The sequence below is a fragment of the Tenebrio molitor genome, chromosome 1 (assembly GCF_963966145.1).
Source record: "Tenebrio molitor chromosome 1, icTenMoli1.1, whole genome shotgun sequence".
Taxonomy (NCBI): Eukaryota; Metazoa; Arthropoda; class Insecta; order Coleoptera; family Tenebrionidae; genus Tenebrio; species Tenebrio molitor.
The window spans coordinates 42,508,662-42,524,962 of record NC_091046.1 but is presented as its reverse complement, the minus strand read 5'-3'; the positions used below and the strand labels follow the sequence as shown (position 1 = coordinate 42,524,962).

Here is a 16,301-nt window from a genome sequence, read left to right as displayed (position 1 = left end):
CAACAAATATGACAGCTAAATGACGTTTGCAGCGCCGCTACCAATGCAACGACAACAAAGTCACCAGATTGTTTCAAGTCTTTCTCTAGGCGTCTCAACATAAAAACACCTTTTATTACAAAAAGTAACTTTATTTATGAGAAAAAATACAAAAGAACATCAAACCAGAGATAATAAACTTAGACTAACATAAATTACTTAACTGTAACTTAAATGCGAATTAACTGACACTCAAAATGCATCTATTTTATCTATTTTTTCTTGCGTGCGTCGCGCTTCTCTTCTCGCTTTTCATTCTCCTTTTTGTCATCACCACTGTCTCCTTCGATGGCTTTTGATGGCTGTCCTGTCAGCGCGATAGGAATTTCGCGTTCGTCCTTCTTTTCGTCGTTCTTTGGAGCGGTGATGGTCAACACTCCATCTGAGGACAGTTTAGACTGCACCAAGTCAACATTGTGCCCCTGCGGCAGAGTGTACTTCCGAACGAAGTGCCTCGAGATGACTCCATGGTCGTCTTCTTTCTCTTCGTGTTTGCCCTCGACCGTGATGGTGTCCCCCGACACTTTGACGGTGATTTCTTCTGGGGCGAACTGTTGAACGTCGAGACTCACTTGGAATTTGTTTTTGTTCATGCACAACGTCGAACCTTTGTCTTTCTTGGACGACTGCGACTGCCAGTTTCTTGCGTAGTAGGGTGCGGACAGCAGCATTCGACGGACTCGTCGAGGGAGGCAGGGTTCGAGGAAGTCTTCGTCGTCGAGGCCCATCCCGAAGTGCTGGCCCAGGATCAGGGATGGACGCAAGTAGTCCAGTGGATCTCTTACTAACGACAGAAGAGACATTTTTCACTTGATTTTCAGCACTTTTCTCTTGAACACTGGAAAAATTCACAATTTGCTTCTTATTTCTTCGTTCTACTTTGTTCGCTTTTCAATTTCAAACTGAGCGTCCGCGCCGCTCGCTTGTTTTTATACGCAGTACCGTAGAAAATTCTAGATGGCGCGTTTGTTCGAGAACTTCTAGAACACTGTATTATTGCGAATAGAAGTTTTCGAAAATTCTGGATGGTTTCTGTTCTAGAAACGACCCGAATTCGCCAAAATCGTGTTTATTTATTGTAATTCAAGCAAGAATCAAGTTCAATTTTTTTTGTAAATTATGAAAATTTAATTTTGGAAGAAAAATGTCTTGACCTCATGACGTTTTGTGTCCATATAACCCGTAATTCATGTTACCTTTATCCAAAAATAAAAATAAGAGTTAAGGTTTGCTTTTATTTAAATATTTTACCTATCAGAAAGCTCTCCTGTGTCAAAAGTAACAGCAACAATTTTTTAAATCCAATTTGATGCTTTTTAACAATATGCAACAAAAGGACAAGTAATAAAAAAGGACGATAACTACATTCAAACCGTAGATTCAAACGTGGAAATATTTTTGGAAGCATTTTAGAAGAAACCATTCAATGATCTCTAATTAATTAGGTAGTGTACGCAAAAATAATTAGCTATAAACCACGTAATTAAAAAAAACAGAATGTGTCGTAAAGGCGCACGATAGAAGTGAAAGTTTTGTATTACAGGGAAACATTGTAATTATCCTTCAATCACTTTTAAATAGCATATTCACAACAAAATTGTATATTTTAATGAAGAAAATAAATTATAAACAACGATAACAATATCGAAATGCGTAACTCATTGTTCATTTTTAAGCCTCCAAATTAAAGAGAGGACATTATCGATAAATGCCGTGAGTGTGACAAACACAGAAGTATACACAATCCCTTAATGTTTGTATCGTGTCAAACAGATTAACTTACATTTAAGTGTGATGGAAATATTGGCGCAAATGTTGTGCGAGACACTGCTCCCACTCGGCGAGAATCTAGCGCGTGGCCCAAGCACGCTCCGCCGCCAACTCTTTAAGCGCGTATTTTAAATATTGAAAATTAAAACGCCGACTACACCTGACCTGACCTGACCTGAAAAATGATGTGACAGCGTCCTTATATCGAAAAGAACTATTATTTTGCACGTTTGAACCTGAAATTTGGGGCCGCCACAATTTCTGATCACGCGCCGGCGCAGCTGTGCCAGTGCTTTGGCTACGCGCTAAATGCATTCTCGCTCCCAGTCGACCCGATTGTGTTTACCCCCACCACTTTTCGTCACACAAAAAGGTTGCCGATCAGAATTTCAAGACCCTCCCATAAAAAGTTTCACTTCAAAAAAAAAAAGTATATACAGGGTGGTCCCGATATAACCTGCCAGAAGAAATCCAGTAATAGGTGACGATGAGTAGAACTCATACACAAAAAAAGTTTCTAATAAAAGTCTTTTCGTTTTCGAGATAAAAATAATTGAAAATTTGATCAAAATTTGCTGTACGCTAATGAGTTAATCGGTTTTAAAAAGGTAATTCTGGTTACTTGGCTGCGATTTCTTTAGCAACGGTACCTGCAACACCTATGACATTTGTCAAGTTTAATTTTAAATTTGCGAATCCTTCAAAAAGTTATGAAATTCACGAAACAAGAATACGCCGATTTGCATTTACTCTATGGCGAAACACGTGGTAATTCAAGACCGGCATGGCTACCATACGGCGAGCGTTTTCCTGAAGGAGTCCTTCCGTCTCGTTGTACTTTTGTGGAGCTACATCTGCATTTATGTGAGGTTGGTTCTGACTGATTCCAATACGATGGCGTCCCCGATCCTCCATTTAACCCCTCTGGATTTTAATTTTTGGGGCCACACGAAAGATTTGGTATACGAAGTTGAAATAAATACAAAAAGCCAACTCCAGAAACGCGTAACAGACGCCGCGAACCAGATTCGTAAAAACCTAGAAATGCTGAATTCTGTTTATGGAAATTGGTACCAGCGTACTCAAATGTGCTTAAATGCCAACGGAAGGCACACAGAACATTTATTATAAAATAATGTTTCTAGTCTAGTTTACCTTTCATTAGTTAGTAGATAATCTCAGTTAGAGTTGAAAGTACGAATATGTAAAGTGTAAATAAATTTATTCAATACATTATTTTGGCTATTTAACCACAATTAAGACGATACTCTTATTACACAGTTCTTCCACAATTTTGCACACACTACCTATACATTTATTTACACATTGAGGAACACCACTTTATTATTTTATTACTCATTCATCTCAGTCTACAAAATCAGCTTTTGTACCTAAATAAGCTGGTGAATTAACGCACGCAGTGTACAGCGTTTTCAATAAATGTCATTAATTTGATTTAGTTTGTCAGATTTGAGATTTGTCATAAACGATACAGATACCTATGTTGCTTAGATACTGTCATCCTTACAAACACCAACAATTAATTCCTGAGTAGGTACGCATTTTTGTGGTCAGCAGCGTCGAATGGGTGTGGATAGGGGTTAATTTATCCCCATTATTTTGGACCTAACGAAGGGGGGTTTTTTGGACTTGTTAGATCCTTCTAATGACCCAGAATTTTTTTGGCAGGTTATATCGGGACCACCCTGTATAAAATTCCCTCTAGGTAAAGGTAAAATATATAATTGATTTCATATAAATGTTCATCAAGTGAGCTGTACATTTGTAAAAGCACCTTTAATTTAGTTACATTACAAAAGTCACATTTATGAAGGTCATGTCCAATAAATCTTTACTTGGTAAAAATACAAAGACAAAAACAAATAAGAATTACTTTAATTTTATCAGTAAAAAGACGTAACATTGCTTTTGAAATCAACAATGTTAAAATGAACAAAAACTGAAAAATTAGTCAAATCGGGCTCGCGCAGTGTAAGCAACTTTGAAAAAAGTCACTAGCTTTAGCTTTAATACCAACAGAAAATCAGATTTTCATGGCTTGCTTAGATGCACATTTATATGAAATTGAGTTATAAGAGCGAAAAACATAAGAAAACTGCAGAAATCATTTTTAACTTTTCTATGTCACGATAATAAGAAATAATTTCATTTTTGTGAAGAAAAACTGGTTTCTTTATTTTAAAGAGAAGTTTTTATTTTATCTGTGTAGGTCTGTACTTAAATAACTACTCGTAAGTACCAATAATAAAAAATCTAAAATCTATTTTATTTCATTTATACTGTTATCTACCTACTATAGTACTACTACCTACTATCCTAAATTGTTATTCTGAAAATTATGTATTAATTATTATTTTTCTGTCAATTCACTTGTACCCATGTGTAATTATCTCTCGAAATATTTTGATATAAAAATTGATAAGGTAATTCATGGGCTTACCTACCGAAAAAATGTTGGTTCTGCGACTGTTTTTAAGGTGATTTAGATATTTTAAGCAGATAAGAAGTGTATGGCTCGAGATATCAAGGTATGAGTACCTATCTATTGTTGTTACATCATATTAATAAACAGATGTGATGCAACGAAGGTTTTATTATGTTAAAATGATTCAATGTAAACAGCATTTACGTTGTTTTGGCATAATCGGAGGCCATGGAAAATTTTGCATTTAATTTGGTAGTAAAGCTGTCTGTTGAATTAGGTTGTGTTTTTCTAAGTTTGAGGTTATAAATAGCATCAATGTCTGATGCATTGTTGTCAGTTTTACTAGTTTGCAATAGAAGAATACTCAGACATTGCGGGAAATTCAACAACATGTTATATACCGGGTGTCCCATCACTTGTGTCCCGTAGGAAAATGACTTTAAAACTAAATTATATTTATATGAAGGTATTATAGATGCATAAATACCGTTCACCGCCACAAAAATTGGGTATTACTTTTTTGTTAAAATTAATTACCTAGGTACAGCAAGTAAAAAACTATCACTTTAAAAATTAAATTTTGTTCGATGCAGTTCAAATTTAGTATACGTTATGAAATAGTTATAGAGAAATAAAATCCGTAATTAGAATTTAATTAAAATGTTTTGATGTAAAGATATTTGGTTAATTTAATTTGGGTCCTTCTACTTTATAAAAATTTATGGAAGACAAAGTTAAGTTTGTGGGTATTATTCTTGTCCGCAATTTATGGTACGAAGACCATTCAAGAGGGTTCCAGCGGTACCTGCCTGTGTCACGGCATCAAACACACTGCATCCCTCATAAATCTTCGTCTGCAATAAATTTTCATAAAGTAGAACGGCCCAAATTAATTTAACCAAATATCTTTACATCAAAACATTTTAATTAAATTCTAATCACGGATTTTATTGCTCTACCATTTTTTCAAAACGTATACTAAATTTGAACTGCATTGAACAAAATTTAATTTTTAAAGAGATAGTTTTTTGCCTGCTGTACCTAGGTAATTAATTTTAGCAAAAAAGTAATACCCAATTTTTGTGGCGGTGAACAGTATTTATGCATCTATAATACCTTCATATAAATATAATTTAGTTTTAAAGTCATTTTCCTACGGGACACAAGTGATGGGACACCCGGTACATGTTATGTTAATTTTGATAGGTCCGCATGTCAGGCACTTTAGTGACGGAAATCAAACAGTTAAAAAAATAAATCGGTGTTTAGCTGTAATTTTTCGGTAATTGTTCACTTTAACTACTTCTGGAATTTTCGCGGTTTTTCTGGCTAGACAGCCTCGGGGCGTCCTCCTAGATCGTGTCCCACCATTCAAACCTGGTGCAAATGCCTTTTTTTTTCTCTCTTGTTGTGTTTTAAGGTCGCGTCAAGGTCGCGCCAAGTCTTAGTAAGGGTAAGGAAAATTTTCATTTGCACAAGGTTTGACTGGTAGGAAACGATGTAGGAGGACGTCCTGGGGCTGTCTAGCCAGAAAAAACGCGAAAATTCCAGAAGTAGTTAAAGTGAACAATTACCAATTTTTCTCTCGATCCTTCCACTCCCACACAATCACGTTTTGTTTGACGTATTTCTACTTACATAACATTTTTAAAACATACTAGGTAGTTAGCTATCTAACAGGGATGCTTTGTTAGCATCTTCAATTAAAAAAAAAATAATCGAAAACGATCGTTTCTTCCTTGAGGACATACTGCACTAATGTTAAGGCATTTTGTGTGAAAAATAATTTTATTGATGGAAAATATGATAAATTTAAATTAGATGTCAAGAAGATGTTGATAATGTAAACTACTAGGACACATATTATGTAATTAAATGCATCAATTCTTGTACATACAGTCTGTTTTTTAATCAAATAACCACAATACCGCAATTTACACCTAAAATAGAGCTGACAACATTGTACACTTTTGACCTAGGGTGAAAAATCTCATCATATAGAAATTGAGGTTATTAGAGATATTAGAAGCGCAGCATGTTAATAAAGTTAACAATAACTAATAACAACTAACTTGAAAGTTTATAATAAATGTCTTACTTTGCGAGGCATTTTTAATAACACGTTCACATTTTAGATGCGAGTTTGCGTACTTTCAAGGACATTAAAAATGACAAGCTTTGGCTGGTATAGCCAACAGATCCCATTAAATTTCCTAAATTTAGTAAAATTTTATATTTGCAAACCTAAATCAACAGGTCGTGGTTCTTTGATTAAAAAACAAACTATATACAGGGTGTTTTCGAAGTTGAGGGGTTCCTTGTAACACGAGATACTATACATTATTCTTAAGAATTTTAGCCTAAATCTTCTTAGTAAAATGTTTGTATTAAGGGAGATAATTGATTGTATATTTTTATTGTTTTCTAAAATTTTGAGTCCGGTCCTGTCTGTTTCTCCGCTGTCCTAAATTAATAACTGACATGGCCCAGGATGGTGTCTTTCTGGAAATCGCTCTGGGTACTCTCTGGACGCCGCAGCTACATTCTGATAACGTGATAACATTGCCCATGCGTTAGCAACATATCTGTGAGCTCATTATTTTCGTAATGATGAAGCCATTCCGACTAATTAGATGACAACTCTGACAGTATTTTTGATTAACGTCCATGCTCATTTGATTTTTTTTTTGTCAATTCTAATTTCTAACAAATCAGCGCAAATTTGAGCAGGACCGGTTTCAGAAATTTCAAAAAAATTAACTTATTGTATCTTCATTGCCGTACACATTTTACTAAGGTGACTTTGGCTAAAACTCTTTAGAACAACGCATACTATCACAGGTTAAAAGGAACACCTCAACTTTGAGAACATCCTGTATTATTATATACAATATTAATGTAGAAAAGCTTTTGAGGTTAATAAGGGTAATTTATTATTTCCCTCCACCACCCGGCGGCGGCGGCACGGCAATTTTGCGAGAGTAAGTACATACACTATTACGGATATTACTTTGAAGTAATAGTGCAGTGCTAATCAATATAATTACCGGCGTCTCGCCTCCACATTTTGACTTTGTTGTGTTTTTATACAGGGTTATTCTAAATGATTGTAGTCGAAGTAGGCCATGCCCATGTTATTACGTTTTTGCCGCTTTCATGTGAACTGTCAGTTGTGTCGCTGTCACTGTCACTTTTTAGGTAAAAAGTGCGGTAATGAGGATTTTATTTATTTTTGTTAAATTAACGATTGAATCCAGAAATATTGAGTTGTTCTACAATCAATTTTAAAAATATTGAGTTGTTTTGCACTCAATTTAAGACATCATTTTGATGATTTTTTTATGTGGAGCGGCAACCGTAAATTTTACATTCAGTTTTCACGCCTACTTCGACTACAATCATTTAGAATAACCCTGTATTATGTTCTGTGTTTTGTGTCAATGTTAAGGAACTTCGTCACGATATGACATGAGTATAATAATATACTGTCGCGAGCAAAAAATTCTGGTCGTCAATGTCATTCAAAATTTAGTTAGATTGTCACAAATTAAAAATTTTTCCCTGCCTGATTACGCCCATGTCAACAAAGTGTCAAAAAAAATGAGAAAAAAATGACAACCAATGTCATACAACATGATGATAGGTTATGATATTTACGACCGTTTTACAATGGAGCATTTTCTGTTGTGTCAAAGCATGATTTTGGCGACAAGTTTTTTTGCTCGCTACAGTACCTTTTTGAATTTCAACTATACCAATGTGTTCCCTAAATCCAGAATTCTTAAATTTTTAAAAAGAGATTTCGCTACTATTCCTGTTGCTGAAATTATAAGTGGTAAAATCGAAATTTTTTCTAAACACCAAAGATTTCTCATAGCAACGGAGAGCTCTAAATATTTATTAACATTTTATTTATTTATTTTTGTTCATAATAAAAGCGATCATATGAAACTAAAGATTCCTGGAAATTAAACGAAATACTTAATAAAAATAAATAGACTTTTATCAGATTTAGGGCATTGATTATTTTCAAAGAAATTATTTATCTCCGTCTGTCATCGATTTATTAAGATTAAACTGTCATAAATTCTATACTTAGAAAACCGATACAAATCCGTAGCTATACTCCGTCCAGCGAGAGATTGGGAGATTAAATTGTTAAATTGTAGACTTGTAACCCAACACTAATAATAATAACAAAAATAATAAGGTAAATAAATAAATAATTTACGCTATAACCTGTTCACGTTGAGAAGCACAGCTGTGGTGCAAATAACTGACCTGTTACTATGACAACTCATATGAAAGTTAATGCCAAATGTGTGCGATTTGCACCACTAATGTTCAATCCAACGTGAACAGGTATTAAGTAGTACTTTCTCTGCGGAGAATTTAGTGATTTTTATGACAACCAATCTCTCTCTGGACAAACTATACCTTGCTTCAGACAAAACTTAACAACACTGATATTTATACAGGGTAATTCACGGGTAATAATGAGCCTAATGAAATTTGTAATGCAGCCAACATTAGATTTGCACCGATTACGTAGATTAAAATACTATATTTTATTTTTAATTTATTGTTATAAAACATAGTCAACATACCCGACATCACATTTGTCAAATTTAATGAGGGGGACATGTATTGTTGGTTGCATAACAAATTTTGTTAGGCTCGTTTGAATCACCTGGTACCATTGTGATCACAAAAAACGACTACACAAGAAATTTGTGCTGTGTAAATTTGAATAAATCACCGCCGTCTTGATGATTGACATATTTCACTATACATCTGCCTGGACGAAGCCTTAGTGCTAATTCAAATAAAATGTTAAATATCCTCCAATCAGATCGCTTGACGTTATGTTAACTTTAACAACGACTTGACATCGCTTTATGCAACCAGGCCTTAGTGGAGTCCCAAGTTAACTGTAGTCGTTTTTTATTATCACGATGGTACTATTCGTACAGATTTTTTTATAATAATTCGAAAATGTTTAATTAACAAATCCAAATAAAATGACACCTCAAAAAATTAATTATTGCTTAGATTTTTTAAGTTTGTAGTATACCCTCTTAATCAAATTAATTTTTTCTGTTTTGTTTTTGTTATGTTTATGCACTAGAATGAATAAATGATTTTGAATTTTATCAGTTAATAAGTAAATGAACACATATTTAAGTACGGTTGGGTTAAAAACTTAAAGAATAATTAAAATGTGATACATAATAGTCATTTATGCAATAAGTGAGTAAAGTAATACTTTTTTCTACGAGGAGGAAATTTTGCCGCTCGAGCCAAGCGAGTGCGCAAATCTGCCGAGTAAAAAAAAGATACTTTTCCAACATCGATTATGAAAATGAGTCTCAATTTTAAATTTCTTTATAATTATTTTACTCCCCTATTTTTTGAATTTTCCGGATCTGGAGTTTCAATTAATGCAAATAACAATGTTTTAAATTTTTGTATTAATGAAGTAGGTAGTAGATTGTTAATGTAGTAGATTGTTAAATAAATTTTCCTCACTAGTGAGTTTACTTTCTCCATTTTCCTCACTAGTGATGCAAACGCCTATTTTCCTCACTAAATTGAGTGATGAAAGTATCATTTTCATAATCGATGTTGGAAAAATATATATTATTAACGGTTTTTAGATAAGTAGAATAATATTTGGACACCTCATTTTGCAATTACGTGAACAACGTAATCTGATTTGATTTATTTCACCTTGAGTAACAACAAGTACCTACTTACCTAACTTTTGAATTAAAACTGAAGTACAACGAAGTACAACAAAGAAATTAACATCTCGTGGATTTGTCAATTTACCATTTTTTACTTTATAAAGAATTATTCAATTTATTAATACAAAAGAGTGTCTTAACTGAAATTTATTTTTTTTTTTAACATTACAACGCCCAAACCCTTACATAATCAATTTTGAAGGCGGCAGTATCATTCTCCAGTTTCCAAGTAGGCAACCATTGATTCTTACCCTTCCAGAAATCGGTGTAGACGGTGGGAGAAGTGTTAGACCAGGGTTTACCACCTGGATTGCTCGCATCATCAGGGAAAAAACCGTCAATGCCACCACAAGCAAGATTAATCAAAAGGTAGAATTCTTGATCGAACGGGGCCATTTTGGATTTACTAGTCTTCCAAGGGTTAGCGAATCCACTAGATCTGAGATTACCCCATTCCCAGAACCCACCATCCGGAGGAGCAAAAACGGCCAAAGATTCATCATCGATCGAGAAACTGATGTAGCTTTCGGTCCACATCATCTGGTAGTTGTGCCAGTCGGAGTCGTATCCGGCAGGGTTGACTCTTTCGGCGTGAGTCATCATGTACTTGTCGACGTTCCACGCCGGACCCCAATGAAGGGCAGAAGTTACCAGTTTGGTGCCGATGTTGGTTCCGGAAGCGTTGATAAGGTGGCGGTTACCACGACTTTTCATCATGTCGATCTCGCCAGAAACTGGCCATCCGGAGTATTGGTTCCACCGAGGCATCAACCAGATAGCTGGAAATTTCAATGTTACTCTACCGTCTTCGGATAATGTTGATTCTGGTTACCAGGCCACAACCAATCTCCAGCTGGAAGTTTCGCTCTCACTTCAACTTTACCGTATTTGAAGGAGAAGGAGTGCACGGTTCGGATACGAGCACTTTTAACAGAGTTAAGATAATTCCTTGGGGTTCCATCTCTGACGCAACCGTACTGCTGAGGGTTGGTACACCTGAACAATGTTATTAATACAAATAGTTTTTTTGGTTTGTTGTCGTTACTCGTCAGCCGGAGAACCTCCGTTGATGTCCAAATGTCCCGACGACAAGAAATCTTCACCCTTCTCGTCAGCCACCAGAGTAGGTTTTATATAAAGAAACCCACCTTGTGCATAACTGTTGTATCGACTATTGGTGTACCATTCAAATTCCCAATTCTAATGATTTACTAATTTATTGTGAGTTCTCAGAGTCACAAAAACTACTTACGCCACTTCCAGTGAGGGTATTTTCATGATTCCACTTTTTCAAGTCAAATTCGTCGAAATTGTCTTCGAAAATGAGATCTCGGGAGCAGATTCGCCCAGTTGGAGCGTGGGTACCGCTGACTGTTGTAGGACTAGGAATGCACCGGCATCTGCACTGGTGGAAAACTCCCACAAGGAGGGAGCAGTAGAGTAGAATCTTGAACATCTCGCGTGTTTATGTTGTGACATTACTCCAGATGTGGCTTTTATAGCATGTGTGAAACAAGTTACCAAAGAAAACAAAAACTAAGTAATTTCAATTTAAAACATCTTTAATCGAAAACTACAGTTGCAATTATACAGGCTATTTCATGAGTGATAATGAGCCCGACGGAATTGAAAATGCAACCCACAATACATTTCCAACGCTAACTTGTATATGTATTTATTTTTTGATTTAAAAAATGAAAAACATAGTTAACTGTGCAATTTTGTAAATTTTTACATAAATGTCATTTTCGCTTGGTTAAATGAAATTATGAAAAACCAAAGGCGCAAACAAACGGCAGAGGCATTTTTATTACATTCGCCTTAAATCAGGATTATGTCTCTTTTCTCATTGATCGAATATATTTTAATCGTCGTATTTTAGCAATCTTAGTTGTGACAAATTAAATTATTGGAAGCAAAGCTATCACGGATTCCTAATTTCATTTTTTTGTTCGACACTGTCAAAATTTGAGAATTTTGTCCTGTGTGAATGGATTTTGATAAATGTCACTTCTTGTCAAAACGAAACGTCAAACTAATTTTAAAGATTTCAAGCGATTTGGAGCCTTTAAAAGGCTCGTCGAACAAAAAAATGTTGTAACGAGCGTTTTAAAAGCCCACGAGTGCCAAAAAAGCCCATTTTACACATGAACTCGTTAAATAATAGTATATTAAAAGGCCAGTCTTGAAGCACGAATTCAAGATTAAAAAACGAGTGGCGTAGCCACGAGTTATTTTAAAGAATGAGTGCTTCAAGGTCTTATGAAACGAGTTTTTTGTACTATTTTTTGTAATTTGCCCTTTTAAGCGGTTTTTAAACAAAAATGTTTACTTTCCTCGATTTAGGGATTTTTGTGGCGGTTGGTAATGTCTTAATTTTAAAAGTGAAAATTTGATCAAGTCTTCAAAGTCGCCTTTTGTTTTATCCAAATTCTGTCACAAAACACGAATATGGAAGATAATCTTTCATGTACGCCCGCTGAAATACGTGAAATTGCCAAAAATACGGTCGCGAATTTGTTGCTTGATAAAGCCTGATAAATAATTCTTTGCACATTTTGTAATTTAAACTGACTCGCATGACGGATCAAGCTTTGCCAACCTAAAAATTTGCGTAAAATGTTCCGTGAAATAATGACCATAAGGACATCCCAGATAATGACGTCCCGTTCGTTAATATGTCTATTAGAGAATCAAAATGGAGGCAAATTAGAAAAAACAGCCTTGCAAATGTATTGTGGGTTGCATTTTCCATTCCGCCGGGCTCACTTGTGTGAAATACCCTGTATAATTGAAACATCTTATCAATCATTTCTTTAAATAAATGCACAAATAACATACTTCAAGTGTGACATCTTTCATATAAAAGATAGTTACAAATTCTAGTGTCACCAACAAATCTGTGTTGTCAAAATAGCAAACAAGATAAAACCGTTTTTTTTTTATTACAGTTGTTAGTCGAGCAATTTTTCAGAAAACTGGTGACTCCACAACATTTTAGTAAGAACAAAAATTAAATAACCAAAAATGTGTGGCCTCTACAAATTTTAAATTGGTCACCAACACTTAGAGTACCTTCAACAAACTCCCGCATGAAGTGACGTAACAAAATGGACATTTTTATTAGAACATTATTGATTTTCTCTTCAAAGGTGCCATTAAGGCACAACAGCTAAATTGAAAAATCCCTTAAAGTGTTGTATAATACTTAATTACAATATGGTTCAGATCAAGATTTCAGAGTACCTAATGTTATCAGTTATCAGTTATCACCTTGCTGCAAGCTGAATTTTTTGTTTCACTTCAAAAAAACAGAGGATGAGAAATAAACACTGAGGAATAAACAAGCACATTAAAACTATGAATCATAATTCATAACATTTCGGTTTATTAAAGTGACGGGAATAAAGCGGTAACATTTTAAAACTGAGTAGATATAAATTAAGATTAACTAACTAACACGTGTTCAATTGAAAAGTTCATCAAATTGGCTTTGGTCTTTGTCGCTATCTTTGTCTAACCAACTTAATTTACGATGTTGTTGTCTTTTAAAAAATAAAGTCAAAGCCAACTTGATGAACATTTCAATTGAACACTGGTTAGTTTATTTAACGAGTTCGCGTGTAAATTGGGCTTTTTTGACATTAGTGGGCCAGTTTAAAACGCGAGTGAAACGAGGCCGACGAGTGCCAAAAAAAGCCCAATTTACATAAGAACGAGTTGAATATACAACATTTTTTGTTCGACGAGCTCCTTAAAGGCTCCAAATCGCTTAAAATCTTTAAAATTAGCTTGACGTTTTGTTTTGACAAATTGTGACGTTTGTTTACACATAACCTTCTTGTTTGTTGTTCGTTGGTTTCGTGTATTGTGGTGCTTTTGGCTAAAAATTCTTTTTCGTCGAAAAATGGAAGAAACACGGTCATCAAGTATTAGCGGTCGTAATTTTTGGCAACCCTTCGAGGTGCAGCTGCTCTTAGATATCTTCAAAGAGCAAAATATTATAAAACTGTTCGATTGAAAAAAATATAAAAATCAAGATGTTTATAAGAAAATTCATCAAGAAATGGTCAAGAATGGGGTAGCTAGCAAAACCGTCGAACAAATAAAAAATAAGTGGAAATCCCTTAAGACTGCATATAATAATGCTAAAAAAAAATAATAAGTGCAGCGGCTCAGAAAGAATGATTCATTTCATAACTTCAATTAACTTAAAGCACTCTTACAAACACAAACAACCCAAAACTTGAAGCGTCGAGGTTATATTCTCACACTGACAAGTACTAGGAAGTACTGACAGCTGGCAAATGTCAAAATTTCAAAACGAACCCAAACAGTATTCAGCTCGATCTCAAAACTGCAATGAAAACACTTGGCAATTTGAATACTAAAGCAGTATTCAAATCGAACTCAATCCTCATGAAAACGTAGTAATTAGTATTACCTACGAGTTCTCGAATCCGGATGTCATTTGCATAATTACAATAGACGCAACTTTGCATCTGCATCTCGATTAGGTACATCTTAATAAATAACAAATAATCAGAATGCGATTTATTGATAGCGGTTTTTCACACCGAATGGAAAACATAATACGTATAATTTGATTTATTTCATCTTGCATAACCACAAGAAATAACTCTTGAATTAAAGCGGAAGTAGTTAAGTACAACGAAAGAAAAATTTGTAGAACATCGATTGGCAAGTCCAGTAATCTCACCACACGCCCTTATATTCAAATTAAAGATTATCTAATTCTTTTTAACTGGTGTTGTCTACAACTTTTTCCATTTCTTATTTTCTTAAAAAATTATTCACTTATTAATACAAACGACTGTCTTTATTGATTTTTTCCATCAAACTTTACAAGGCCCAAACCTTTACATAATCAATTTTAAACGCGGCAGTGTCGTTCTCCAGTTGCCAAGTCGGCAACCATTGGTCCCTGCCCTTCCAGAAATCAGTGGAGGCGGTGGGAGATGTATTGGACCAGGGTTTACCACCTGGATTGGTCGCACTATCTGGGAAAAACCCACCAATACCACCACAAGCCAAATTAATCAAGATGTAAAATTCTTGATCGAAGGGAGCCAATTTGGATTTACTAGTCCTCCAAGGATTAGCGAATCCACTAGAATTGAGATTGCCCCATTCCCAAAAACCACCATCCGGAGGAGCAAACGTGGCCAAAGGTTCGTCATCGATCGAGAAGCTGATGTCGTCTTCGGTCCACGTCATCTGGTACTTGTGCCAATCGGAGTCGTATCCATCAGGGTTGACTCTTTCGGCGTGGGTCATCATGTACTTGTCGATGTTCCACGCTGGACCCCAATGAAGAGTAGAGCCTGTTAGTTGAGTTCCGATGTTGACACCGGAAGAGTTGACCAGATTGCGGTTGCCACGACTTTCCATCATGTCTATCTCGCCGGAAACTGGCCATCCGGAGTATTGGTTCCATCGAGGCATCAACCAAATAGCTATAAATTTCAATTTTATTCGAGTGTCTTCGGAAAATGTTGATTGTGGTTACCAGGCCACAACCAATCTCCAGCCGGGAGTTTCGCCCTCACTTCAACTTTACCGTATTTGAAGGAGAAGGAGTACACGGTTCGGATACGAGCACTTTTAACAGGGTTAAGATAATTCGTTGGGGTTCCATCTCTGACGCAACCGTACCTCTGAGGATCGGTACACCTGAACAATGTAATTAATACAAATCGTTTTTTGTTTTGTTGTCGTTACTCGTCAGCCGGAGAACCTCCGTTGATGTCCAGATGTCCCGACGACAAGAAGTCTTCACCCTTCTCGTCGGCCAGCAGTGTAGGTTTTATATAAAGAACACCATCTTCTGCGTAACTGTTGTACCTACTATTTGTGTACCATTCAAATTCCCAACTCTGATAGTTCACAAGTACAATGCTGGTTCTTAAATTAACGAAACAGTACTTACCCCACCTCCAGCAAGAGTACTTTCGTGTTGCCATTTTTTCAAGTCAAATTCGTCGAAATTGTCTTCGAAAATGAGATCTCCGGAACAGATTTGGCCAGTTGGAGCGTGGGTACCGCTGATTGTTGTAGGACTGGAAGTGCATTGGGATCTGCACTCGTGAAAGACTGTCAGAAGGAAGACGAAATAGAGTAGAATCTTGAACATCTTGCCAGTCTCTGTCGTGGGTGTGTCTCAGATGTGGCTTTTATCGATTTACCGCAAGAAACGAAAACTAAATAATTCCCATTGGAGTATCTCTAATCGAGAACTACACTTGAAATTATATAACATTGATCCTTTTGCGCAAGTA

At 35.5% G+C, this 16,301-nt stretch overlaps 2 protein-coding genes across 2 annotated transcripts; both read right to left on the bottom strand.

Moving 5' to 3' along the window:
• Window positions 1–110: 110 nt before the first annotated feature.
• Window positions 111–959, bottom strand: LOC138132491 (protein lethal(2)essential for life-like). Its single transcript, XM_069050002.1, has one exon. It carries the CDS (start codon window positions 840–842, stop codon window positions 252–254), a length of 591 nt encoding a protein of 196 aa, XP_068906103.1. The 5' UTR covers window positions 843–959; the 3' UTR covers window positions 111–251.
• Window positions 960–10,134: 9,175 nt separating this feature from the next.
• Window positions 10,135–16,253, bottom strand: LOC138129561 (uncharacterized). The gene is made up of 8 exons (XM_069045894.1): window positions 15,953–16,253; window positions 15,745–15,899; window positions 15,533–15,696; window positions 14,869–15,479; window positions 11,255–11,467; window positions 11,048–11,202; window positions 10,835–10,998; window positions 10,135–10,781 (listed from the first exon to the last, which is right to left on the bottom strand). Exons 1-8 carry the CDS (start codon window positions 16,154–16,156, stop codon window positions 10,168–10,170), a joined length of 2,280 nt encoding a protein of 759 aa, XP_068901995.1. The 5' UTR covers window positions 16,157–16,253; the 3' UTR covers window positions 10,135–10,167.
• Window positions 16,254–16,301: the final 48 nt, after the last annotated feature.

What these genes read in the sequence shown, in the direction of transcription:
- LOC138129561 (XM_069045894.1), bottom strand. Translation starts at nt 16,156, where the DNA reads ATGTTCAAGATTCTACTCTATTTCGTCTTCCTTCTGACAGTCTTTCAC. An exon ending in ATACCCTCACTGGAAGTGGC is followed by an intron (nt 11,203 to 11,254) that starts GTAAGTAGTTTT and finishes GTAAATCATTAG; the next exon opens with AATTGGGAATTTGAATGGTA. An exon ending in TGGAGATTGGTTGTGGCCTG is followed by an intron (nt 10,782 to 10,834) that starts GTAACCAGAATC and finishes TGAAATTTCCAG; the next exon opens with CTATCTGGTTGATGCCTCGG.
- LOC138132491 (XM_069050002.1), bottom strand. Translation starts at nt 842, where the DNA reads ATGTCTCTTCTGTCGTTAGTAAGAGATCCACTGGACTACTTGCGTCCA.